Source organism: Perognathus longimembris, chromosome 7 (genome assembly GCF_023159225.1).
Source record: "Perognathus longimembris pacificus isolate PPM17 chromosome 7, ASM2315922v1, whole genome shotgun sequence".
NCBI classification, from domain to species: domain Eukaryota; kingdom Metazoa; phylum Chordata; class Mammalia; order Rodentia; family Heteromyidae; genus Perognathus; species Perognathus longimembris.
Genome location: NC_063167.1, coordinates 13785803 through 13812367, shown reverse-complemented (window position 1 = coordinate 13812367; position 26565 = coordinate 13785803). Strand labels below are relative to the sequence as shown.

Sequence of the window (26565 nt, the reverse complement as noted above, 5' to 3'; positions counted from 1 at the left end):
TTTCATGGCCCCTCAGCTCTCAGCTTACGCATCCCCCCCCTCAGCCAGCTTTCCTCTGCCTCCCAGGGCTGGTGCCAGGCTCCACCGCTGCCCTCCAGTGTGCGTTACTCTGTGCATCTGGGTGGCTCACCAGCTTGTGAGTGCCAAGAGGGCAGAGGGTATATGCTTCGAGCCTCTCCCTGTCTCAGGGCCTAGCGCCACGTCTGTGTGAATGCCCTGCAGGACGGGAGAGGAGCTGGCCATTCCCGCCCTCTCCTGTGGTGCGTGGCTCCAGGATTCCCCACCTCCACCTTACCAGGGCGCTGGTGTAGGTGGGGTCAGAGGTGTCGTCCTCCAGGAAGCGCGAGAGCCCGAAGTCGGACACCTTGCACACCAGGTTGCTGTTGACTAGGATGTTGCGCGCGGCCAGGTCGCGGTGCACGTAGTTCATGTCGGCCAGGTACTTCATGCCTGCTGCGATACCCCGCAGCATGCCCACCAGCTGGATGACCGTGAACTGCCCATCATTTTGCTTGGAGAGAAATGGAAAGAGGGGAGTGAATGGGAGGGCTGGCACCAGCGCTCTGGGTCTCTGCCACATTGTAGGAGTGGCCTGGGCGGGGAGGGGAATGGCTCACAGAAGCCATGGGGCATCAGCTTCGATGGACAGAGCCTGGAGCAGTCACCTCAGGTCTGACTCCCATGCTGTCCCTTCCTGGCTGTGCAACCTTGGACCCATGATCTAACTTCTCTGAGTCTGTGTTGCCATCTGCATGCTAGGTGTGGCTGTTCTAAGCGGAAGAAGGTATGTGGAAGGCATACCACATGCTTCATAAATAACTGGCCGAATGGAAGGTCACCTATGGCTACTCTTGTCCCCTAGGCCGGTGTTCTTCTGTCTTACTGGCTATGAGCTGGGGGGTGGGGCGGGTGGTGGGGGGCCTTGAAACTTCCTTCTTTTGGCCTGCTGAAGTCCCTCCATTCTAGGCTCGTTTGAAGAACTCCAAGGTCTGGTGAAAACTCTGGCTAAGGCTTCAAGACATCTAGCTCCAGCTCCAGCTCTCACCAGACTCTTCGGCTGATCCTGGGCAAGTGCTCCCCGTCTCTGAGCTCAGTGCCTGAGTGCTGTCCTTGTGCTTCCTTGTGCTCAAAGCTAGTGCTCTACCACTTAAGCCACAGTGTCACCTCTGGTTTTTTTCTGAGTAGTTTATTGGAGATAAGAGTCTTCATGGGGGCTGGGGGTATGGCCTAGTGGCAAGAGTGCTTGCCTTGTATACATGAAGCCCTGGGTTCAATTCCCCAGCACCACATATATAGAAAACGGCCAGAAGGGGCATTGTGGCTCAGTGGCAGAGTGCTAACCTTGAGCAAAAAGAAGCCAAGGACAGTGCTCAGGCCCTGAGTCCAAGGCCCAGGACTGGCGAAAAAAAAAAAAGAGTCTTCATGGACTTTCCTACTCAGGCTGGCTTTGAGCCACGAGCTTCAGATTTCAGGCACCCTGAGTAGCTAGTGTTATAGGCATAAGTCACCAGTGTCCAGCTCAGTTTCTCCTGTGCTTAATGAAATCATGCCTGCCCGATGGCCTAGATGGAAACAGGTCTCAGCTTTCCATGGGAAACCACCTTGAGAAGGATTCTGAGGTTGATTAATAGGTGGGGGAGTTGGGATTGATTAGCAATGCCTGCCATGGGTAAGGCAATAGCAGGTACGATCCTACAAGCCGTTCCTGACCTAGAAGTGAGGCCCAGTGTTCCTTTTCTTGCCCTGCTCCCCCTTACCCGGAGGAAGGAGTCCAGCGAGCCATTCTCCATGAACTCGGTGATGATCATTACAGGCGTGCTCTTGGTGACCACGCCTTCCAGGTGGATGACGTTGGGGTGGTCAAACTGACCCATGATGGATGCCTCGCTCAGGAAGTCTCGGCGCTGTTTCTCCGTGTAGCCTGACTTGAGCGTCTTGATGGCCACGAAGATCTCTCTCTTGCCTGGGAGCTTCAGGTGACCACTGCAGACCTCGCCGAACTCCCCTGAGACAGACACAGGGGGAGAGGAACTATGGCACCTGCCAGGCAGAAGGGCCAGCTGTCTGTTCCAGGCCTGTGGCCAATGCATCGTCCCAGACAGAACCCCTTTGAGAAAGTGAGGTGCCCCGCCCCCCGTGGCAGTAGAGAGCAGGTCCCTCCTGCTCTCCCATGGCTTCTGGCTGGGTGTGGGGTGAGGGCACAAGGCTATCTGGGGAGCCTGGGATGAAAGGGGCAAGGACAAAGTTCTAGACAATGCCAGGAATGAGGTTCTAGACCTCGCTCAATCTCTGACTTGGGGTGTAAGCCCCGGTGTTTCCCCATGCCTCAGTTTCCCCTCTGCCTGCGAGGTGTTTTGGCATTCCTGGGTCTTCCTTGGGCATTCCGAGCCTTCAGGCCTCGGAGGGTCCTCTGGGGGCCTTGAGCCCCGTGCTACCCTCTGCCCTGGGAGCGCCCTGGGGCGATCTTCCCGCCCAATGGCTGAGGCCACAGTACTCACGAGGGTACGGACACCAACCTGCTCCGATCACCTGCTCGATTTTGACACAAGAGATGTCGATCTCCTTGGCAAATTCCCGCACAGCCTCATTGGGGTCTTCGTAGGTAAAAGGGTCGATGTAGATCTTCATGCCTGGGGTCACTGGGTGGGGGAGGAACAAGACCAAGCTGGGTCACTTAGACTGGCAGGAGCCAGTCCCTCCGTGGGAGAAGATCCTCCTGTGGGCTCTGTAAGAACTAGCCTGAAGGTCATGTGACTTCTCTGGGTCTTATTGATGGGGAAGAGACAAGCCAATGGAGGTGGCAAATAGGTTCCAGCGCTTCTCCCAACTCTCCTTGATTAGTAATGGCTTTCTGGGGACAGTCAGGAATGACTAGCAAGGCCTGTTAGGGGTGTGGGCATAGAAGAACAAAAGTCTAGACAGCTCTGCTGCCTGCTCTTGTGATGAATCAGAAGTTCAAAGCAAAGGAGATGAAGAATGGAGAGAGAGAGAGAGAGAGAGAGAGAGAGAAACTGGAACTAAATACAGATGTGAGCCTCAGACCGTGCTGTTCTTGGGGTTCTCCCCATCTCTCCAGGCCTAGATGAGGCTTTCTCTCGCCTCAAAGCCCTTCTCAGTGACGCAGACATCCGATTACCTCCCAGGAAACCTCCAGAACCTGGACATCACCTCCCTCACCAGAGTTTGAGCACCAAGCTCTGAGTACCCTTGGCCCTTGAATCCATCTTCCCTACCAGTTGAGCCTCCATCCTTTCTCAATCCCTGACTTCCTGCTCTTCAGCATGGCTGGACATGGGGCAAGCTAACTTCACTCCGGAGTGGATGTAGATGTGTGTGTGTGTGTGTGTGTGTGTGTGTGTGTGTGTGTGTGTGTGTGAAGACAAGAAGGTAACCAGCACATTAGAGACCCAATCTGATTCAGTGCTGAGTCTGCAAAGTGCTTTGGGATGGGAGCGGTCACCTCCCCCACCCCCTCAGCATTCTGGTCCTTTTCTTTTGCCAGACCTTCTGGTCCTTTCCCAGTCCAGGTCTTCATCTGTTCCTTCATACCCCCACCCCACCCCCCTGGCTCCCAGCTCTGGGAGCTATGTCTTTGGAGACAGCAGCTCAAGCAGGTGGTCGCTAGAAGGCCTGGGTCCCAGGAAGGCTCACCTGGGTGGTGAGTGGGGGCCTCTGCTTTGTCAGCTGTGTGTGACCATGGCTAAGCTAGCTGACCAAACGCTGCCTCAACTTCAGACACTCCATGCAAGCCAGGAGTTGGAGCCTGTAATTCAGGGGCTGGCAAACTGGCCCACTGTCTGTTTTGCAGATAAAGTTTTATTGGTCCATAGTCATGCTCATTGTGTTGCCCATGGCTGCTTTTAGAGCAGAGGGGCCCACGAAGCCCAAAGCCTTTGTCATCTGGCCCCTAGCAGACAAGTTGGCCGAGCACTGCTCTAACACACCAGCCATGTTTGGCATTCCGTGTGGGGGTATTTGGTTTAGTGGGTTAGAGGTTGTTCATTTGGGATGGGGAGTGGTTGGCAGCCTCTGGGGCAGGGGGAAGGGCTTTGGGAAGTCTACTGACTACTAGGAATCAAGTGCTATTCATAGATATTACTGCCTTTGTGATGAGAACAGTAATACGTGCTTTTTATACCCCCCTCCCCATCATGGAAATATTGAAATCCTTTCTCTGGACATCAGTCTCTGGATCCTTGTCTCTCTTAGAGTTTTATCCACACACATACATAGACAGATTGGTGTTTTTCTGCTTGGGACGGTCTCCCAGGAGCCCAAGACCCCCACAGAGGATAAGGACTCAGGGGCTGGGAGGAGGGGTGGGCGCAGACTCCTTTCTCTCTCCCCCTGGCACAGTGCTTAGGCTCCGTGCACAATAGAAAGCTCCATGTCTGGGGAGCCGAGAAAAATCCAGATGACAGAGACAGAAGAAGAAAAACAGCAGCTGTCACTTCCCGAGTCCTTTGTCTGTGCCCAACTCTGTGCCAGGCCCTTTAGAGGCGGCATTATCTCATCTTCCCAACAACTCTTGGGAGGAAAGGATAATTATTCCCACTTCACACACAAGGAAACTGCCTCTCAGAGAGGCCAAGTCATCGGGCCCATGTCACATAGTGAATAAACGACCCAGCTAGGGTCTGGACTCTCATGTCTGTCAGACTTGAGCACTGCTCCCTGAATCCGAGCTTCCTCAAGGAAGAGAAGGAGGAGGAGGAAGAGGATTTCCTCCTAGCTATGGCTTCCTTAGGGCCAGGGAGCAGTTCCCTGAACCGGACAGCTCTTGCTCAGACTCAATGCATAGTTGACTGGCCGCAGTCGCTGGTTTCTAGCCTCCCTCCCACCAGAACTGGGGGAGGCCCTTTCTGATAGGCCAGCTAGGGACAGTGGACAGGGGTGGGGCACCCTCAGGGACTAAGGAGCCAGAACTCCAAGCCTCCTGGGGCACCTCTCTGGCTGGTAGTTAGGTGCCACCTGAAGCACTGGTCAGGAGGGCTCTGTCACTCCTCCCTCAGTGCTCCATGCTCTCAGGAGTGGGCTGCACTCTGCTGTGCTTTACCTGGGGCTGTGAAAGGCAACAGTAGTGATTTCATTTGGCACAGCCCTAAACCATTCCCCTTCGCAGATGAGGAAACTGTGGCACAACAAAGATGGGATGATTTGCACAAGGTCACATGGACACAGCTAGCCAATGGTAGCAGTGGGTCCTCAGGCTGTCCTGCCCTCTCCAGAACTCAGGGCTCAGGCTCTTGGCCTTAGCTCCCCCCCCCCAAGGCTAGTGCTTTAACACTTGAGCCACAGCTTCACTTCCAACTTTTTGCTGGTTAATTGGCGCTAAAGAGCCTCCCAAACTTGCTTTGAACTGTGATCCTCAGATCTCAGGCTCCTGAGTAGCTAGGCTTTCAAGTGTGAGCCATCTTTGTCCAATCCTTGCTGGGCTGGGCATCACGGGGTGGGGGTGGGGGTGGGAGGGGGGGAGGGGAGCGGGGGAGGGCGTTCCTTCCTGGAGGCCATGGTGGGGACCTGGCTGGGGAGATTCAATCCTCACTACCTGTGGGAGGCCTGCTGTTCCTACTGTGTGCCAACAGGAAGATGCCAGACTCAGAGAGGTCTGTCACCTTCCCCAAGGTCACCCAGCGGGTCTGTGGCAGAGCAGGGATGAGAAGCGAGACCAGTCCTTCTGGCTCCACAGCCTGGCTGTAGGCCTTGGTCCCCCTTAGCAAACGCAGAGGGAGGGAAACCGTTAGCCTGTGTGGCGACTCTGAGCCAGCGGCACTCGGGCTTGGGCCGCCGTGTCCTCTGTCCTGGTGGCACAGGGCTGCTGGATGGCTCTGGGATGGCCGGGAGGAAGTGCTTTGGAGAGAACAAAGTTGCTCCCAGCTGGGGTGTGACAGCACAGGACGCAGGGAGCAGGACTCAGGCTGGAACTGTATTGATCTCTGAACAAATCCTGGGGTCTATTTTAAGCCTCACCTGTTTCCTTGTTATTGACTCATGCTCTAAATAACCACACTCCCAAATGGCTCCAGGTGGTGGAGCGAGCAAGCCTGTTCGTTCTGGCTCAGCAGGATGCTCAGACGGCACAGGTGGTTGAGAGCGCATGCTCGGGACCAGACCTGAGGGGTGCAGACCCCAGCTCCTTCCCTAAGCCTTTGTTCATCACCCTGTGTGCCTGACCCTCAGGCTCAAAGTGAGGTGTTACACAGATGAGACAAAAACATAACATGCTAAGCATGCAAACAATCTGAGCAGTGTTGAGGGCAGTGTCTTACAGCTGTAATCCCAGCAACTGTGAGGAGGCTGGATTGAGAGGATCTTGGTTTGAGGCCAGCTTTGTCAGAAACATTCAGGAGACCCCCTCCTCCGCCCCCTCTCAATGGAGAGTTGAGCGCAGTAGTGTGCACCTGTTATCCCAGCTACCACAGGAAGCTTAAAATAGGCAGATTGCAGCTGAGGCCCAGGCCTGGGTAGGAAGACCCTATCCCCTATCCCCAAAACAACCAAGGCAAAGGGCAAGTAGAGCAAGTAGGGCCTCGCAAACAGGCCTTGAATTCAAACTTCAGTGTGGGGGTGGGGCGGGATTTCAGCACCTGGAATGCTCAATAGGGGGGCCACCTCTGGATTCGTGACATGCCTCAGGGGCAGGGGGCAGGGGTGTAATTTACATCTTGTTTCACACAGGAGAATTTTATTTCTGTGCAGCTCATATGTCTTTTCCTTGTGATTCCTGTTGTCTCCTCATCCCCCTCTCCCCCCCATCCCCACAGTGGCTTTTACATTTAGGAAGTCTTTTTCTATGTTCTTATTTGTAGTTATATTCCCAGGACCTTCTAGATATGGGGATGGCTTGACTATTTTCCATGCATGACCATTTCTAAGCCCAGGGACTTCTACTTCAAACGCTCCCAGTCATTCTCTTTGTTTCTAGGACTCGGGGACTTTGCTTTTCCTGGTACACCTCACCTCAGTCCTACAGCAAATCTGGTGATAAAAATAGGTCCGAACCCAGCCATTCCTGCCTCTTCCCCTGCGGCCATCCTCTCTGCCCCGATTTCTTCAGCAGCCACCTCACCACCCTCCTGGCTCTGCCACTGTGGTCCCTTCTCCTGAGAGCCCTGCCAGCACTAACACTCACACAGTAGCCCTGCTCTGAACCTTCCTTTGGTGGCTCCCCATCTCACTTAGGAAAAGCCACGGGGCTCTGCATGGCTGACACGCAGAGGGCGCTCCCCTTATTCTGCTTCAGTCACACGGGTCTCCTGGCTGCTCCTCAAACCAGCCAAGGCCTGCTTCAGCCACAGGGCCTTTGCACTGTCGTCTCTGTCTGCCTGTAATGCCTTTCTCTCAGATATCAGATCACTTCTACAGCTTCTTTCTATCTTTGCCCTCATCTCTCAGCTAGGCCAGTCCTCAAATTCCACACACACACACACACACACACACACACACACTTATGTGTGTGTGCCTGTTTGAACTCAGGGCTTGGGCTCTATCACTGATGTTTTCTGCTCAAGTCTAGCGCTCTACCACTTGAGCCATAGCTCCACTTCCAGCTCTTTTGGTAGTGTAATGGAGATAAGAATCTCACAGACTTTCCTGCCCAAGCTGGTTTCAAACCTCGATCCTTGGATCTTGACCTGCTGAGTAGCTAGGATTATAGGCGTGAGCCCCCAGTGCCTGGCCACGGCTTACTTTTCTTATTCCACCGATGAAAAATCTAACTTCCGCAAAGGCTGGGACACTTGGTCCGTGCGTCTGACGCCCCAGCACCTAGGGTAATGCCTGTGATTCCAGCAGGCCCAGCACAGATGTGTGACAGATGAAGAGAGAGGAGGGGGGTCCCCGTGCCCAGAGGCGGACATGGAGGAGCCCCAGGACGCCCCCTGAGCACAGTCTGAAAACCCCCTCTAGAGCACTTGGAATGCCGTTTTCCTGAGTGATCTGAGGTCAAAGCTCAGCGTCTCCATTTCCCTCACTCCCTACTTCCTGACTGCTGATTCTGCTGCGGCCAGGTGGAGAGAAGGAATATGTGGCTGCTCTCCTAGCTGCCCTGCTGGCCAGCCTGGCCCTCTGCGGTGGGGACATGGCGGCCCAGGAGCCCTTGCCCCTGCCCTGATGGAGAGCGGTGGGAGAAATGGCCACAGAAGAGTTGTGGGGAGGAGGCAAGCTGCCTTTCTCTCTCCTCTCCTAGGATCCGGGGCATTCATTCATTCATTCATTCACTCATTTGATCATCCATTCTACAGTAAGGTGTCATGGGCCTGTCGGGTCCTGGGTGCCCTGCTGATGCTAGAGATAATAGAAATGACAGCAGGGCTCCAAGCCCCCACCATTGTGGGGGGAGCACTAGGCACCAGCCATGACAACACAGCCTGGTAAGCCTGCTGCCTCTGATGGAGTCTGAACCCACATTTGTGGGTGGCCTGAGGGACAATCGGTGAGAGCAGTAGAGGAAGAGAGGAGAGGAGAGTGAACCCCGGGTACAAAGGCTGGGAGGTGAGGGTGCTCAGTGCCCCCAGGCATGCCGGAGATACCCCCCCACTCGCCCCCAGGGGCAGTACTCACTGTGACCGCTGGTGTAGTGCTGCAGCTTGTCTGTGTACTCCGAGTCGGCACGCTCAAAGCCCCGTCTTCTGGAACAAAAGCAAAGGGCTGGAGCCACCCGAAGGTGCTGGGGGGGCTGGGAGCCGTAGTAGGTGCTAGGGAGAGGGTGGGCAGATCCTGGGAGATACCCCCTGCCCATGCCTTGCCGGGCAGCCCACCTACCCCTTCCTTCCTCTCCCATCCCAAGTCTAGGCTTGTGCTTTGTCCTGTCACCTCGCCAGCCAAATCTTTCATGACCTTCTTGCCTTTGCCTGCCCTGAGCTGGCCACTTGGGGTGCTGTGTCTCAGCCTTGGGGCCATCACGAGTGCAGAAAGTGGAATGATCTCTAGCCTTCCCCCATCTCGCGGCCCCTCTTGCCCTGCGATGATACCTTCCTTACGGCTGAGGTGGTAGGGTCTCAGTGGGCCTTCTGGGCGATGCCTAAGGTCCCGGATGGACGGGCTACCCAGGGTCCCTCCCTGCCCCGGCAGCTGTGGGAAGGCCTGAGGGTGGCTTGGGACACTCCTCCCCCCACCTGTTGCACACAATGGCGATGACAACCACGGCGATGAGGAAGACCAGGCCAGCGGCCGAGGAGCCGATGATGAGAGGCAGCTTCTCCTGGATGCTGGTCTGGTACTCGGCTGGGGAGAGAATGCAGCAAGGCCTCAGTCTGACTCTGGGCTCCCAACACTGTCCCTCGGCCCTCCGTCCTGCTGGGTCTCTTAGGATTCCCCCCACACAGGCCCTTCTCTGCTCCTGATGTCCACCTGGAATGAGCGGTCTCTTCTGAGGGACCTTGGAGAGGTCCACAAAGTGATCCAACCCTGAGGGCCTCATCTATACAGCGGGCGTAATAATGAGCACATCGAGCCGGCCACCTGTGGCTCACACCTGTGATCCTAGCTATTCAGGAAGCTGAGATTGGAGAACCGTGGTTCTGACCTGCCTGGGCAGAAAAGTCTGTGAGACTCTTATCCCCAATGAACTGTCAAAAAGACAGAGGGGACACTTTCATGCAGCGGCCTGGCCGGGAGCCTCGGTGCCCTTGACCTTGATATGGGGCAGGGAGAACGGAAGTCCCCATCTCCAGGGACCGTGGTACTCTAAGAACAGCACCCCCCACAGCGAGCACCCCTCTGTGAGCACTGCATGTCACGTGTGCCACGTGCCCGGCTTGGTCCTCAGCACAGCGCTAGGAGGTTCTACCTGTGATGACCCCATCTTACAGATGAGGAAACTGAGCTCAGTGAGGTCATCACCAACCTGAGGTTCCTCCGGTTAGGAAGAAGTCAAGGCCCAAGAGCACAAGATGCGCGCGCAGGGCATTGACCCAGCTCTCTCACGCCACTCGGCACATTCTCCAAGCCATCCACTCTTCCTTCTTTGTTACATCATTGTGACTTCTCCTCCGACCCAAGAGGAGCTGGTCAAGGTCAAGGTCAAGGTCAGGGGAGGCCAGCTCTGTGTCCTTACTACCCAATGCATGGCTGGGCACACAGCAGGTACCTACACACATTTACTGAAGGGATAATGGCAACAGGGACAGTGCCCTCATCCCCAGTCAGCAAACTCAGCCAACATGGAAGAGGGCTTAGAACAAGAGGGAGGAAAAAGATCCCGGGCATGGTAGGGCATGTGTGTAATCCTAGCTACTCAGGAGGCAGAGAGCTGGAGGATCTCTGGGATAAAGGTTCACACCTGGTCTCAAAAGCAAGCTGGGCTCAGTAGCGTGTGTTTGTGATCCCAGCTACATAGGAAGGGCGACTGGCTCGGGACAAAAAGGTGAGACCCTACCTGAAAAACAACTAAAGCAAAAAAGGGCCTGAGAGTGTGGCTGAAGTGACGATGATGATGATAACATCAGTTATCAATCCCGTTCATGGAGGAGAAAACTGAGGGTCAGAGAGGGAAAGGTAGCATGCTTGAGGTCACACAGGGCTGAAGTAGCTCTGGAATCCCCTCCACCTGTCATAATCTTTAAATGCTGCAGCTCTTCAAAGATTATTACAGCAGAAACAGTGCTCAGGGACCATGTAATGTGGGAAACAGGCAGAGCCATAGCTGCAACCACCCGTTCTCTTACTGAGAACAGACATTACGAATCCATCCCAGCACTGCTTCTGGCTAACTTACATGTGGCTTTTGAATTCTCCAAGGCAAGCCATTAGAGTCATGCATGGATTAAAAGCAGATTTATTCTCCCAGATGGATTACAATTCTTTCATTGTGTCATTGAGAAAAATCCGGCTAGGCCCTGGTAGCTGATACCCATAATCCGAGCTACTCAGGAGGCTGAGATCCGAAAACTGTGGTTTGAAGCCAGCCGAGGCAAACAAGCCCAAGAGACTCATATCTCTGGCTAGGCACCAAAAAGGCGAAAGTGGAATTGTGGCTCAAGTGGTAGAGGTCCATCTTTGAGAGAAAAGGCCAAGCAAGAGCACAAGGCCCCGAGTTCAAGCCCAGTACCAGCAGACACATAGAAAAATATCCGGAAGAGTGGATGGGAGCACTCGGAGTGTTCTGCACACTAGGTCCGAGTTTCCGGGCTTCCTGTGAGAGGAGGACGGCCTGGCTGATGTGGTAGTAATGGAGGAGTCTGAGACCTTTCTAAGCTCCAGAAATGGGCTCCAGGACTAGCCATGCCGTTTGTACAGTGCACACGAGTTCACTGCTGGAGGGGGGGGGGGGGTTGGCACCTTCTCCAGTTTGCACAGTTGCAGGGGTGGGACCCTGTATTGGCTCTGTGGATGGATGCCCAGGCCCGCACCTCCTCCCGCCCCGGGACTCCATTTACCTTCTGTCATTGTCTGGAAGTACATCTTGCCGCTGTAGCGCCCGTAGCCTGCCACGGTGCGTGCCCGCACCTGGAAGACATAGATGGCGCCAGCTTTGAGGCCCTGCACGGTCACCGTGTTGGTGGGGCTTTTTATGGCTGTGGCGTTGAACTCACTGAGCTCCTGCCGGGGAACAGAGAAGACAGTTAGTGAGGGTGCTGCCCATGGCGGGCCCGGAGCCCACTTCCTGCTGCGGCCTCATGGGCCCGGTCTTCCCCTGGAGTGGAATGAATTACATGGTCACACCTGGGCCATGAGACGCAGAAATGAGCAGAGCAATTTCTCTGCCTCACAGATGTCGGGTTTGACCATGGAACCTTTCCAGCGGGCACCACGCAGGTGGGGCAGTGCCCAGGGGCTGCGTGTGCCTGGGGAGCTGGCTTGGTTCCCGTGCTCCTGCCACCTGCCACTCACGCCGGCCTAGGGCGAGAAACATGTGGAGATCGTGACCCAATCTTAGGCTGCAATAAGGTCAACTCCAGCTAGCGTCTTAGACACAAACCCATGAGCAAGGATAGCAGCTGCTTTTTGGGGGGTAGGGGGTGGGTGGGGGTGGGGGTGGGCATCAGATTTAGAAGGTTGTTTGTTTCACAGTATTATCTTAGCAACAGCTGATGAATACATTCTGTGGAACATCGCGTTGCGCACGCCTAAGGACTAGACTGTAACTTCTTGGAGACAGCAGGGAGTGACTCAGCTCGCTATTTCTGCCCCTGCCTCTTTGCCCTGAGTCTTGATGGGTGGCGTGCAAGGGTCTCTGTTCCACCCCAGTGCACCTGAGTGAGAACTAAGGCCTAGAAAGGAGAAATGGTGCTCGGGTTTTCACACAGGGATTAATGGCCTCTCTGGATCACAAAACCAGGGCTTGGTATAGACTCAGCTTTCATGTGTATGCCTCTGGGATCCCTCAAACCTGAAAAAAGCTCCTTCTTTGGGAGATGCAGAATATCAGTCTGGCTTCCTAAGTATTGCCTGAGGGTGACCCGAGGAGCCCGGGGTGGGCGGAAGACCCAGCCGTGGCCTGGGAGTTGCAGATGTGTTGGCTGGGTGCAGCTGACCATGCCTAGGCATCAGCCAGCTACCGGGCAAACCTTCTCCAAGCCCCTTTGCACTGGGCCTGGGCCTGAGCCTGGGCTGAGGCACAAGCCCTGCTCTCAGAGCTCGATCTAGGAAAGCAAAGTGGGGGTGGGAGCCCCACTTCCTGAAGAGGATGAGGCTCTTGGAAACTGATGAAAACCTGGACCCTTATCGAGTGAAAGGCACATCTATTCACACACACTCACTCACTTGATCACACAACACCGAGGAGAACAGGGAGCCTGGAAAACACCCCAGTAGATAGACGTCCTGGGCCAAGTTGGGTGAGTTTCTTAATGTCTGTGTCTCCATTCCTTATCCCCAGAATGGGATGGTAATGATGGCTACCTCAAGGGTCATAGAGATCACGGAATGATCCAGAGTGCTCATGGTGGTGGGATACACACAGTGGGATGAGGAGAAGGGGACCCGCCATGGCTGGGGGATGGGAGGGGGTGGGTGGTGTCTAGTAGGTCCAATAAGAATGGATCTCGGGCACTGTCCTTCAGATTCTTCCCTCTCAAGGCTGGCACTGCTCTCCCACTTGAGCCACATCTCCCTTTGGGGCTTTTCTGCCCTCTTTTTTTTGGGGGGGGGGCGCCGGTTAATTGGGGATAAGTCTCACAGACTTTTCTGCCTGGGCTTGCTTCTATCTATGGTCAGATCTCAGTCTGTTGAGTAGCCAGGATTACAGGTGTGAGCCTCCAGCTCCCGACTTCCAGAATGGATCTTTAAAGAGCAAACCATAGTCACTTAGGTAAAGAAAGGCCTTCCTGGTGGATGGAACAGCACAAGCCTGGGACTCAGGGTCAGTAGGAGCTTGGGCTATGTGACTATGGGAGGCAGCATGGGCTGAGTCTGGTGGGGCTGGGGGAGACAGGAAGCCACTTCTTGCACCAGAACATCTGTGGCCTCCTCTGGGGGAGATTCCCTAATTTCCCACTCCTTCTGAGCCCCCAGAGCTCTTGCTGTGGGGACCCTGGCAAGGGGGCTTCTGTCACATTGCATTGTCTGAGATCCAAGCCCATGGCTTCCTGCTGATGGCAGGTTTAGGAGAGGAGGGCTAGACTTGTTTCTAGCAGCCACGCACAAGGTCCACACAGAGTCCTTCTCACTACCCATAGGGCGAGGCCAGCTCCCTACCTGGCCTTGCATAGCACAGTCTTGGCCAGTTCCTCCTGCCCTGGCCTCTAGGCCCCAACCGTCCCTAGTTACCTCCTTCTTCTCTTGAAAGGGCTGCCCAATCATCCCAGCAAATCTGAATTTCACATACGCAAGAAATGTTTTTTATTACAGATATGCCCATGTAATATTTTGGAAACAGGCAAAGAACATTATGTTTTAGATTTAAATTTAAGTGTGTGCCTCATATTCTATTTATTTGCAATGCTGGGGGACAGAACCCAGAGCTTGGCACATGTGAGGAAAGCATTCTCTTGCAGAGCTGCAGCCTCAGAGTTTACCAGGAAACCTCACTTTTCTGGACATTCTGAGAAATTATAAGCAAGTTTCCCTGGTCTGAAATGGCATTTTTTTCTCCTCTCTGGCCATGTCCTGTTCACTAAGATTCAGGGTAAGTGCCACCTCTTCTGGGACCCTTTCTGGAGGTCCCAGTCAGGAGTTGCAAGTCTAACGCCTTTTCTTCTAGCTGCTGTTCGGAAACACACCTCCATCTTCTCTAAGGGGGTGGGATCTCTAAGGGCAAGGCCCAGGCAGCCATCCCCAGGCTCAGGCCTCAGTAAGTGCTCACGGATGGTGTCTCACTTCAGCTCTCCATCTGGTTTGGTGGTACTGTTTTTCTTTGCTTTACTACTATCATGGCTTAGCTTTCTAACCGTATTAAGTGTATTAGAGGGGCTGCAGGTCTTTGTGACAAGAGTCCACCTGTGGTACTGGCTTTCTATTAAAAGACTCCTGATTTGACCCCTGAAATTGTAGTATCTCTGAACATTTTGGAGGCCCCAGTGAGAGATTGGTAAGAATGAACTCACCAAGACCCCATGCAGTACCAGGATTTACCAGTAGGTGTCACTGTGCGACATAGAATTTTGCTCAAGTGCAAAATAATAATAATAATAGAATAAAATAAAATTAAAAAAAAAATAGAGGGCTGAATTCTTCACACGGGTATGGGTGGCCACTTTACCCAAGCTGGAACATGTAAGTTTCTGATATATGAGGATGAAAGAAGTAACTGCCAATCCGAGCAGACCCCTTCTCTAATGCCGCAGGCAAGATAGAATTGGCATTGGACATCTTCAAATACCAGTGCTACTTTAATTGATTTATGACCACAGAGCCTCTGCTTGCCACCCCAGAAAATGGGGGAAACAATGTGCCAACCCCTCAGGGCTGTGGTAAAGACAACATTAAATTAGGTGGTGCCTGGCACAATGGAGGTACTCAGACATCACTCTCCTTTGGCCTGTGCTCTCTCTGGAGTCCCCGAAGCTGTGCGGTGATTGGACACCAGAGGGTGGTGATGGGAAGAAGTTCAGTAAGGAACCGCAAGTGTTGCTGGGCTCTCAGGAGGCTGAGACCCGAGGATCACAGAAACCAGCCTGGGCCGGAAACACCTACTAGACTCTTATCTCCAATTAACCACCAAAAAAACCTGGAAGTGGAGGGGTAGCTCAGGGGGTAGAACTCCAGCCTGCCTGGAGTTCAAGCCTAGTACAAGCACAAAGAAGAGAAAAAGAGAAAAAGGAATCCACACTTCTTCACATGCTCACTTTTCTCATCCCCAAAGTAGTAGACCCGCTGTGAGGGGGTACCACACTGGCTGGGTGTGGGGATTCAGTGGGGGACGTGGGAACAGTGGTTAGCCACGTGTCCTGCAGGTACTTGGGGTGACCGCCTGAACACAGCTTCCACGTTCACAGCTCACCCCCTCCCCCTAAGCCCGCCTCTCCTGCCTGGCAGGCCTTCTTCCTGGGTCTGTTGAGCAGACAAACACTGATGGGGATGTCAGGTCCCCAGTGCTGTGCTCTTGGGGAGCTGGGGGGGGGGAGGATGTGTGGGGTGTGGAATGTGTGCTCCAGGCAGCAGGGGAGGGTCTGCAGCACACCCGGCAGCATCCTGGAGTCCTCTCTGCCTGTCCACTGGGGCTCTGGGCAGGCTGGGGAGTGACTGTGGAGGTGGGAAAGGGCCCCGCTTTTGGAGGGGAGGCAGGCCCCTTCCAGAGGATGGAGGAGCAGGCGGGAGGGCGGGCTGAGGGCTGCACGACCCTCCCACCACGGAAGACCTGGAGCATGCTCAGTGGGAACCAGCCTCGGGCTCAGGGAAGATCCGGGTTAGTGAGAGCCACCGTGGACAGGGCGGCCTGAGGGCAGGTGAGACCTCAGAGGGGAGAGGTGACAACTGAGAGCTGTAGGACAGACAGACAGACGCGGCTCCTAGTTGGCCTCGTGGCCCTCAGTGGCTCCCATTCCCCCTCTGTCTTCACATCCTGGGTCCTCCTGCCTCCACGGCCCCGCAGTCCAGCCCCAGCAGGCCCCATGCCCGCCCCTGCAAGTCCCCCGCTCCCAGGGAGGGGCGGCCTGTACCCAAAGTGCTCCCCAAAGCGGCCTCTCACCCACTCTGCTGCCATGCAGTCTATTCCCCACACGGCAAGCGGCAGGAATCTAACGAAACCCGAGTCACCTCACATCACTCCAGAACCTTCCCATCCTGCTGTAAATGAATCCAGACTCCCAAGGCCAGACGTGACACGGCCCTGCCTCTCGCTTCAGCCTGCCCCCCTGCCGTGCCCCCTCTGCCCACCCAGCTCCTGCCACGCTCCCTTCTCTCGCCTCTGAATGCAGCGGCGTGTCCCTGCCTCAGGGCCTTGGAGCCTGCTGTGCTGGCTGCCGCTGAAATGACCACTCTCTGCATTTGCCCGCGCGTGAGCCGTGGTGCACTTCAAGGCTCTGCTCGGGCGTCCCCTCCCCGCGCCAGGATGGTGGCTGTGGCCAGCCTGCTCCTTTGCCGGCCCTGGGGTGACAGCACCTCCCTCCCCCCACTCCAGCTTGACCCGTGTGCCCAGCCCCGTGGCTTTCACACAGCCTGGGCCTGGAGTCCCGTCCCCCCCCCCCCACACCAGAGGGTGGGGGGTGGCAGGTGAGTCCTGTTTCTCTCTTGCTGCTCATCCCAGAACTACTGCTGGGAACACTGGGAAGCTGAGCCACGAGACAAAGGAAGAACACCCTGCTTTCTGCTCTGCGTGCTCTCAGAACTCTCTGTGCCTCAGTTTCCCCTCCCATCCTGAGCCTGGAGGATGCTACTTTGAGGATGGGGAGTCCATGGTGGCACTGTGTGGGCGCACAGGGAGGCACGTGGGCTACGGGGAGCCCCCCTCCCCCCCACGCCCAGGGGCCAGCACAGAAGGTGGGCAGAGCCCACTCTCGGTTCAGCCTTGTGGCCGGCCTGCCACCTGCAGGAAAAAATGGGTTGGTCACAGGCCGCACCGGGGCTCCTCATTTCCGCTCCTGTCTTTGGGGACAAACACTTGGAGTTTCATTTAATCACAAAGCTTCTTAATTAGTTTTTTTTTTTTTTCTTTTGACTGAGTTGCTAAGCCAGCCTCGCCGGAGGAAACAGAATTGCAGGTGCTGGCAGGGCTCGGGGCTGCCTGGGTCTGGACATAGACTGTCACCCCTAGAGCCTTGGATGGCCCTGTGCTTGCCCCCCCTAGCCCCCCAGCAGGCACAGTGGATGGGGGGGATCAGGGGGCACCCTTGCCCTCCGCGGAACGCCAGGACCCTCTTCTCCCTCACCCCTCCCGACAAGAGCTCCACAGGTGACCACGGACAACAAGGCTCAGAGGGGAGAGGTGGCCCTCCTGAGGTGGCCGGGCTGGGGTCAGGATGAGGCTGGGTCCCTGGAGGGGGACGTGCGTGCCTGATCTAAAAGGCTCCAAGAGAAGCAGCGTAGCAGCCCGCCCCCCTGCAGGGAGACAATGGACAATGGACGGGACGCTCTGGGCCACGAGTCACTACTGTGAGGAACGCCTTTCTGGTCACTTGGTCTTTCCTTCTTTTTTTGCAGTACCGGGGCTTGAACTCACGACCTTTGCACTTGCTCGGCAGGCATGCCACCACTCGAATCATGCCTTCCGCCCCAGAGCAGCTTTTTGGCCACCCTGTTTTCCCAGTGTGAAGACCACTGAGGTGGAGGAGAGGGGTCGTGGAGGGCGGGCGGCAGGGGTGGGCTACCTTCTCGTAGTACTGCAGCTCATAGTCCAGAATCACGCCGTTGGGCTGGTCCGGCTGGGACCACGACAGGGTGATGCTGTCCACGGTGCGGCTCACCTGGTGCATGATGGACACGGCCGACGGGGCTGCAAGAGAGGCCAGAGGTCAGGGGTCAGGGGTCAGGGTCTTCAGAGGGGCTCCGGCACCAGTCACCTTTGGTAACAGATTCCAACCACACTTGGCCAGCCGGGAGAAGCTGGGGCCAGCCCCGAGGGGCTTGCACACACACCGCACCTTCCATTCACACAGACCCCGGACCTGGTGACAGGGCTCTGCGAGAGGGAAGCGGAGGGGCCCATTTATTCTTTCAACAACTTAGCACAGGGGGCCCCCTGCCTGACACAGGACCCGTAGCAAAGCATTGAATAAAACGGAGCCTCCGCCATGCATGTGTATTTAGCACTTCACTCCCGAGAGCTAAAAACAGGTTGTCAATACTGGCATGTGAACATTTAAATCAAGCAGCCCCAAAGGTGAAGACAATCTGGAGAGAAATTACAGCCCAGGCAGGGTGGGCTAGAATTTCTTACTTTTTTTCTTTAATGCTAGTACCACTGGGGTGCTGTCCCTGAGCTTTCCTGTCTTTTCTTTCTTTTTTTTTTTTTTCTCAAAACTGGCCCTCTACCACTTGACCACAGCTCCATTTTGGGCTCTTGGGTGGTTAATTGGAGATCGGAATCTCATGGACTTTCCCGCCTGGGCTGGCTTTGAGCTACAGACCTCAGATCTCAGCCTCCTGAGTAGCTAGGACCACAGATGTGAGCCACTTACCCGGCTAGGCTATAATTTCTGATCTCGGCTACTTAAGAGGTAGAGACAAGAGGATTACAATCTGAGGCCGGCCCTGGGCAAAGTCTGAAACACAGTCCAAACACTAAACTACAAGCAAAAAGAAAATGGCAAGCGTGAGGCTCTGAGTTCAAAAATCCAGTACCACTAAGAAAAGCATAAAGCAAAAGAAACTCAGCCACAAAAGGGGGATGCCACTACAATGCAGATGCACCTGGAACACAGGCTAACACGGCACCAACACGACTGCACGGTACCATTTTACTTATGAAATACTGGGAGTGCGTTTTCAGGAGGCAGGAAGTAGATTGGTGGTGGTTGGGGACCAGGGAGAAGAATGGATTTGCTTTTGGGGAGTGGTGAAAATGTTTTGGAGCCAGGAGCTGGTGGCTCGTGCCTGCAAATCCTTAGCGACTCAGGAGGCTGGGATCCGAGGATCACGGTTCAAAGCCAGTCTGGGCAGTTAAGTCTGTGAAACTGTCATTTCCAATGAACCACCCAAAAAAGCAGGAAGTGGAACTGTGGCTCAATGGTAGAGCGCTAGCCTTGAGCAAAACAAAACAAACCCAACTGAGGGCTCGAGGCTCTGAGTTCAAGCTCTGTGGGGTCCCAAGGAAGGCTGGGGACCACCAGGCACCCCAAGCTCATGGTCAGCCCTCGCGCCACTCCTTCCTGTACCTTCCTGTGTCAGATCTGGCCCAGCCTCCCCCAGCACTCCCACCCTCGGCCCCAGGAGGTTGCTCTCCCAGCTCTCAGCGACGAGGGGCGACTTCCAGAGGCCCCTGGGAGGGCGGATTTGAACCCCTCTGCAGGGCTGCTCTCCTCCCAGAGGGGGATGCCCACGCCCAGCTCCAGTGCGATTTCCCCAGGGGTGTGACCCGCTGGTGCCCTTTGCGTCCGGGGTGCAGGGAGCACCTCCTGAACTCGCTCCAGGCAGCTCTGGCACACATCTTGCCAGACCCAACCCCACGTCCCGGGCCTGGCTACTGCTCAGGGGGACTTGGTATTCCGTACTCTGGGCTTGGCCGCTCATTTCCTGCCTCCGCTTCCGTCCCCTCAACTGTCCCGGTTCCCTGCGCACCTCGGTGCAGGCTGGAGGGTCTCCAGGGCTGCGCAGTTCAAGTGGGCGTCAAGAGAACCAGGAACCTTGGTTCCAAGTCGCACTGCTGGACGCCCCGCTTTCAAGCAGGGTGGGAGGCTGAGACCTGCATTGCATTCTCTATCACGCTTCCTGGTCAGCAGGACCAGAGAAGGGAAGAGGCTAAGGCCACACAGTATGTCCTGCTTTCTGGTGGTTGAGCTAAGAATCTCCTGGACTCTCCGGCCTGGGCTGGTTGGGCTTCCATCCTCAGATCTCAGCCTCCTGAGCAGCTAGGATTCCAGGCGTGAGCCACTGGTGCCCAGCCAGGCCCTGGGGAGCCATGGAGGAGCAGAGGAAGGGTGGTGGGTGACCCATTTCTCACCGAGACAAGCTCATCCTGCGCTAGCCCCACTGTGGGGAGGTGCCAATGTATGAAGCCACTCTCTCATGCACACTTCGCAAGCCATGGGGCTGGGATTTGAACCCAAGGCCACAGTGGCACTCTGCCGTCTCTCCTCCATACAGTTGGCTCGACAGGCTGAGCGGAGCAGTCTGGGAAGCAGAGGGGCCTCGGAGGACACCCCGGGGCTCCCCCCTGGCTCACCTCCGCCTGCCCCGGCCTGCCCCAGGCTGCCCCGGCCCTGGCTCTGCTCCCACGCAGCGTGGAGGTCCGGGCTGCAGGCTCAGTGGCCCGCTTGGGTTTCAGGCAGCTCTCTGGGGGCTCTGATCCCCTAAGCCCCCTAACTGGGGTGTGGCGAGCAGAGTACATTTGTGGGGAAGATGATCAAGGCGGGCCCGAGGGGGACGAGCCGGCCGGGGGGCCCCTCTCCTGGAATCCGGGGATTAACGGGGAGAAAAGGGACAGCTGGATGTCCTCCAGCCCCGCCCGCCGCCACCCACCCGGGTCAGGTTTCCCTGGACGCTGGGCATCGGGGAATTCTGGTATTTTCAATTACCAGCCGGGCAGGCGGGCAGGGACGGGGGCAGCGGTGCCCTGTGACCCCTGTGGGGAGATGGAGCCCCAGGGAGCCAGCACAAAAGAGGCTTGTGGCTCAGGGGCTGGCGGGGGGGAGCACGGGGGGGGGGGCAGGCGGCCTGCTTGTCTGCAGCAGGTGGCCAGGGGCCCTCCTGACCCCTCCCCCAGCTCCGGAGAAACTTTCTAGAAGGCTGCTTCCCACTGCTGCCTCTTTCCTCCAGGCCCACGACGGACGCTGGACGAGGGTCTCTCGGGGCTCTGGGGCGGCAGGAGGGGTCTCTAAGGACCTCTGCGACTGGGCCCGGGACCCCCCCTACTACAAGGGGAGTTGGGGTTCACCTGGGGACACCTCAGTAGCCCTCAGCACAGTGACCTCCCATACTTGGTTTTGACCTTTTCATCAGTCAGAGGCCTCTGAAGGGAGGGAGGGAGGGAGGGAGGGAGGGAGGGAGGCTGGCACTGCTGGCCAAGGCCTGCGCCAAGCCCAGACTCACACAGTCCCAGTGCCTCTCAAACACCTTTGTGTCTGAGATTGGCCATCAATGGCGTCCTATTGTCCCCTGGAATAAAGCGCCCAGCCGGTGGGGCCCGCTGGCCCGGCAGCTGCGGGTTCTCCGCTCGGCCCCTCTCTCTAGCGCCCGGCGCCCGGCCCTTTTCTTAAACCACAGATGCACGCATGCAGTCTGGGAGCCTTGGCCTCACAGTTCAGCCCAGAAACCTCCTCAGTCAGGTCACCTCCTCCGGGACGCCTTCCCTGACTCTCTCCCCTCCCCTGGCTCTGGACCTCACACTCTCTGCCTGTTCTTTATGGCATCAACAATATGTGAAGAGAGGGACGGGTCAGTCCCTTCATTCCCAGTGCCTGGAACAGTGTGTTGTGGCTCACAGAAAGGCACCTGAGTAGTATTTATTGGGGGAAAGAAAGGAGGGAGGGAGGCTGAGAGGAAGGAAGTGGTCACTTGACAATCTGCTTACTAAAAGAGAAAAGCCGAGAATTGCACAAAAGGGAGGGAAGTGTGCATATTCTCCCTCCATCCTGTTGCCTGGGACATAAATGTGATGTTCTGGAGCTATTGCAGCCATGTTGGTTGGACAAGAAGTTGTGTATAACTCTGTGAGTTGTCATCATTCCTACCTTCCTGCATTCTTCATGCATAGGAATAGAATTTTTTGGTTTTGCCTGTTTTGCCTGTGCTCACAGCCTTTGTGTAGTTGGTCCCCTCTCTATGAGTGTGGTCCTGGTCATGTGACTCTGTGGGGCCAATGGGATACAAGCAGGTAGGGGCCGCACAGAGGCTTGAAGAGCCCTGGTGTGTATCTCCTGCCAGTGACCACCACGAGGACCGGGCCAGGCCACCCTGCCGGGGGCCATGACCCACCCGTGAGGCCATTGCTGCCTTCCTTGTGTGAGCCGGGCCCAGTCCATACCGCCAGGAACCCGAAGCACTGCCAGCCACGTGGAACAGACAGGCCGCAGACAGACCAACGGATGGGCCAGCACGCCCCACAAGGCCGGGGCGCGGCATGGCCAGCTGCACCTCATTCCAGCTTCTGTCCTGCCATCCGTCTGGAGTTCAGGACCAGTCCCGCCCAGCAGTGGGCGCTGACTTCCCTCCTGGGAGCGACAGCAGAGCCTGCCTGAAGGACATGGAGACCACCGCCATCTTCCCGGGGACACACGCGAGGCCCAGGCCAAGGAGTGGACAGCGCATTGGCCATCGGCTCCTCACAGTGAGCCACCGGGGGCTCGAGGAGTTGAACGTTTCTCCTCTCCTCTCTCTCCCTCCCTTTCTCCTCCCCCCTTCTGTGTGTGTGTGTGTGTGTGTGTGTTGGTACTGGGCTTGAACCCTGGACCTGTGCATTGTCCCTTGGCATTTTCGCTCAGGGCTGGGGCTCAAGCACTCGAGCCACAGTTCCTCTCCCTGCCTGTCGGTGGTTAATTGGAGAGAAGAGTCTCACTTTTCTGCTTGCACAGGCTTCGAACAGCGACCCTCAGATCTTAGCCTCCTACGGAGTGGCTGGGATTACAGGCGTGAGCCCCTGGCTCCAGCTAGAGTTACAAGTCTTGGCGAGAGGAAGCCACAGCATTGCATGGCGTTCCGGGGATTAGCCAGGCCCAGCACACTGTCCTTCCTCCACTGTGCGAGGGGGGGGGGAGGGAGGGAGGGGGAACGCACAGTGCCCCTAGGGTAACTCCCAGCTACCCGGGAGGCTGTAGGTAGGAGGATTACAGTCTGATGCTGGCTCTGGGAAACAGCAAAAAGCCCTCCCTGAGGAGTAATGAACACAAACAGGGCTAGGGCTGTAGCTCAAATGGCAGAGGGCTTGCCTAGCAAACCCCAGCGACACTGAGCAAATAAAAGCCCCTAAAATGGGAGCTGTGTCCCCGGCAGGCAGCGAGAGGGCTGGGGTGCATGTGTGTGAAGAGCTGGGTGCCATGGCTGCTTCGGGGACCAGAGGCTCTGTGCAAAGAACCAAGGAACCCCAAGGACCTGGGGGAGCTCAGGGCGGACCCTGGCTGATCCTGAGCTAGGAAACAGGGCCCTGACCTCGCCCTGCGGCCTAGAGCGGTGAGGGCCCAGGCCTGCGGCCACCTCTGGTCACCCACGGGCCTCTGGGACAGCCAGGCCGGGCAGGTTTTCCTCCCCCCCCCCCCGCCCCTCGAGGACAGAAGGACTAGGACAGAAGGACAGATGCCTCCATTTCATCACAGGAGGCCCGGAGGCTGCATCTCAAGGGTATGTCCTCCTCCCCCCTCCCCCCCGTCCCTGAGGGAGGGGCTGTGTGCCTGCGTGCATACGTGCGCACCCCTGGGCCCCAGTGTACGACAGCCACAGTGTGACAGCGAGCCAGGCTCTGCCATCTCCTGTCGGGGTGACCCAGCTGCCATCTGTGTATATCAAGCCGGCACCAGGACCGCCTCTCAGCCCTGCGGAGCCGTCGCCCAGGGCTTGTCCCGCGTCCACCCAGACACACGGGTGGGGATGCGGCCATCGGCCATCGCCAGCCGGAGCAAATGCAGGAGGGCCTGCCCTGAGGAGGGGCTGGAATCAAGGGCAGGGACGAGGGACCCCACTTGCCCAAGGCCACGGGCAGGAGGCAGCCAGCCAGGCCGGGGGCCAGCGCCGGCGTGAGCTGGGCACGCCTGTCATCCTGGTTACTCAGGAGGCTGAGATCTGAGGATCAGGGTTGGAAGCCCTACTGGGCTCCTGTGTGTGTGTGTGTGTGTGTGTGTGTGTGATCGTGAGTCCTGGGCAGGCCCCTCCTCTCTCCCTCCTTTGGGTCAAGGAAGAAGGCAGTGTGTGTGATACTGTGTACTCTGGACCCCGGTCCCTTCCTCCTCCTTTAAGCCCAGCCCAGCGGCCCCAGAGGCTCTGGAGAGGCAGTGGGTGGGGGGGGGGTGTTGGGGGGGGGGTGGTCGGGAGGCTTTACGAAGGAAGTCAGGAGGCAGTGCTGGCCCTGCGGCCGTCCAGGATTGGAAGCCAGGCTCAGTCATTTAACCAAAAGATATACCTTTTCCTTTTAAGGCAGCGAGCAGGATATTTATATACCGCGCTTCAGGGGCTGTCTACCAGCAACCTGTGGATGCATTTGCGGGGAAATTGTGTCCCCGGCCTGCTCCCTCCTGGCCCTCTCCTGCTTCTCCACGCCCCACCCACTCCCTCTGCTCCCTGCGGGGCGTCCCCCGGGTGTCCCCCTGGAGGTGCCGGGAAAGGCTGGCTGAGGAAAAGCAGACCCTTGCATGCTGCCAAGCCGGCGGAGGGGTGGGGAAGGCAGACGGCTCCGGGATGGAAGACAAAGCTGAAGTTTCAACCGCAGGAACGTGAAGGCCGCAGCGCCGGGGGGGTCAGGGAGAGGAGAGCCCGACTAAGTGAGGAGTCAGTGCCAGAGGAGGTTGGAAGGGCAGAGCTGTGCAAAGGCCCTGTGGCTGAGGAGCCTGGTGCTGAGTTTGGGAGGTGGGAGGATGATGGCTGACTCTCTTTCCTGCGTCCATGTCTCCCTCTTTCCCAGGGACATCTTTCTCCCTGTGAGATCCCTGCTCTGGCCTTCAACGTGTACCTCATTGATGCCTCCCCTTTTAGGAGGCCCCCCCAGAAGCGCCCCGTTGGCGGCCCAGTGGCCGAGGGCCTCACGGGCCTCACTCCTGCCCCTCACCTTCCTCCCAGGCAGGCCTGTGACTGCCCGGGGTAACTGAGTCACACAGGTGCCCAGCTGCACAGTGGGACTGTGCACAAACAACGCCCTTTTTCTGTGCCTCAGTCTCCACACCCGGCAAAGGGGCAGTGGTGGGGAGGGCCTGGGGCTGGGAGGGAGGGGACAGGGGTGGTCTGGGACGCCCAGGGTCTGGAGGACTTGTGGTGGAAAGGGAGAAAGGGTGGTATTTGTTATGCAGCACCATTGCCACAGTAGCTGACTGATACACTAAAGGACTCACAGCAAATGGAAGGCAAATCTAGAATTTGAAGCAGCTTCTCTGGAGGGCCGGGGGTGGGGCTCAAGCAGTACAGTGCCTGTATTGCAGGCATAAGAGCCCTGAGTTCCAGCCCCAGTGCTGCTAACCTGGTCTCCTGCTCCTCACTGAACAGCCTTGCTGCCCTGGGCCTCCCTGTCTTCTCCCACCCCAAGAAGTAGAGGGGACTTTGGGTCCCAAGGTCTCCCTGAAAATCAAAGCCACCTGCTCACCTCTTCTGTATTGGGCAAGGTGGAAGTCCTTTCCGTTTTTCTGGGTGTGGGGGGGTTTGGGGTCCAGGACTGGGGCTCGCACTCAGAGCCTTGGGCTCTCATTGACCTTTTGTTCAAGTCTGGCGCTTGAACCACAGCTCTACTTCCGGCTACTCGCTGATTCATGGGCGATAAGAGTCTCACAGCCTTTCCTGCCCAGGCTGGCTTTGAACTATGATCCTCAGATCTCAGTCTCCTGAGCAGCTAGGATGAGGGGCGTGAGCCCAGTGGTACCAGGCCTATTTCCTTACTTTCTAAACCACTGAACATTGGGTCTTTTTGCCTCTCCCCCCTCCAGTCCACCTCCCCTCCTTCCTCCCCCCCACCCCCCACCCCTCAACTCACCTGCTTGGTTGGTGGTGATGTTGACGGAGGCGAACTGGGGCGAGAAGGGGCTCTGGTCGGTGACGCCGTTCACGGCCTGGATCTCGAAGGTGTACTGGGTGTGGGCCAGCAGGTCGCTGATGTAGATGCGGGGCTCCGTCAGGCCCAGCTGGCGGGGCGCGTACTGCACGTTGTCCCCGCAGCGCGTGCAGGCGCCCCGGCCCGAGCCGCAGCTCTTGCAGATGATGTTGTAGACCAGGTCCTCGCGGCCCCCCGAGTCCCGGGGCGGCGTCCACTCCAGCATGAGGGACGTCTCGTTGACGCTCGAGATCACCGCCTGGGGCGCCGAGGGGATGGCTGGGGAGAGGACCGGCCCGTCAGCCCCGGGGCTGCCCCCTCTCAGGGCGCTGGCCTCCTAACTCTTCCTCCTGCCCACCCACCTGAGAGAAACTTCTAGAACGTACAGTTTCCTGCTGGGCCATCTACTACCTGCTTTCCTCGGGTGCTCGTTTGCTCCTGGGGAGGGTGCTGTTGTGTTTGGGGTGATACCTATATCCTGTCGATTCCCCCTTTCTTTATGACAGAACCCAACTTCAACTAGGGGGATGGTTTGTCTATCTAGAAGATTCCACTTCCTTCCCAGCCTTCTGTGATTGAGCGCTGGTCACTAGTCAAAGACAGCAGTTGTCGAATTAGGAAATGTGTCTCTGCAGGGAGACGGGTAACTGTTACATGTCCCTTTGTCCTTCCTTCTTTTGGCTGCCTGGAACGTGTGTGTGATGGCTGGAGCTTTGGCGCCCTAATGGGCTTCAGGGATAGAAAGGACATGTTCCAGATGCCATCACAGATTCTCCATACTGCCCCAAGACAGAGCTCCTTGAACTCCTTTCATGCAGGAGACCAGATCGGTGTGGCTTAAGTGTCTGGGGTCAGTTTGTGTTATCTCC

General features: G+C 56.9%; 1 protein-coding gene across 1 annotated transcript in view; it reads right to left on the bottom strand.

Annotated features, from left to right (window-relative positions):
• Positions 1-26565, bottom strand: part of Ephb2 (EPH receptor B2) — a 158098-nt gene that overhangs the window by 5009 nt on the left and 126524 nt on the right. The window contains exons 5-12 of the mRNA XM_048350462.1: positions 25640-25975; positions 17688-17812; positions 11379-11541; positions 9117-9225; positions 8563-8630; positions 2517-2639; positions 1758-2005; positions 296-511 (exon numbers count right to left, since the gene is read on the bottom strand). Of these exons, the coding sequence (XP_048206419.1) occupies positions 296-511; positions 1758-2005; positions 2517-2639; positions 8563-8630; positions 9117-9225; positions 11379-11541; positions 17688-17812; positions 25640-25975 (1388 nt within the window). The remainder of the gene's footprint in view (positions 1-295; positions 512-1757; positions 2006-2516; positions 2640-8562; positions 8631-9116; positions 9226-11378; positions 11542-17687; positions 17813-25639; positions 25976-26565) is intronic.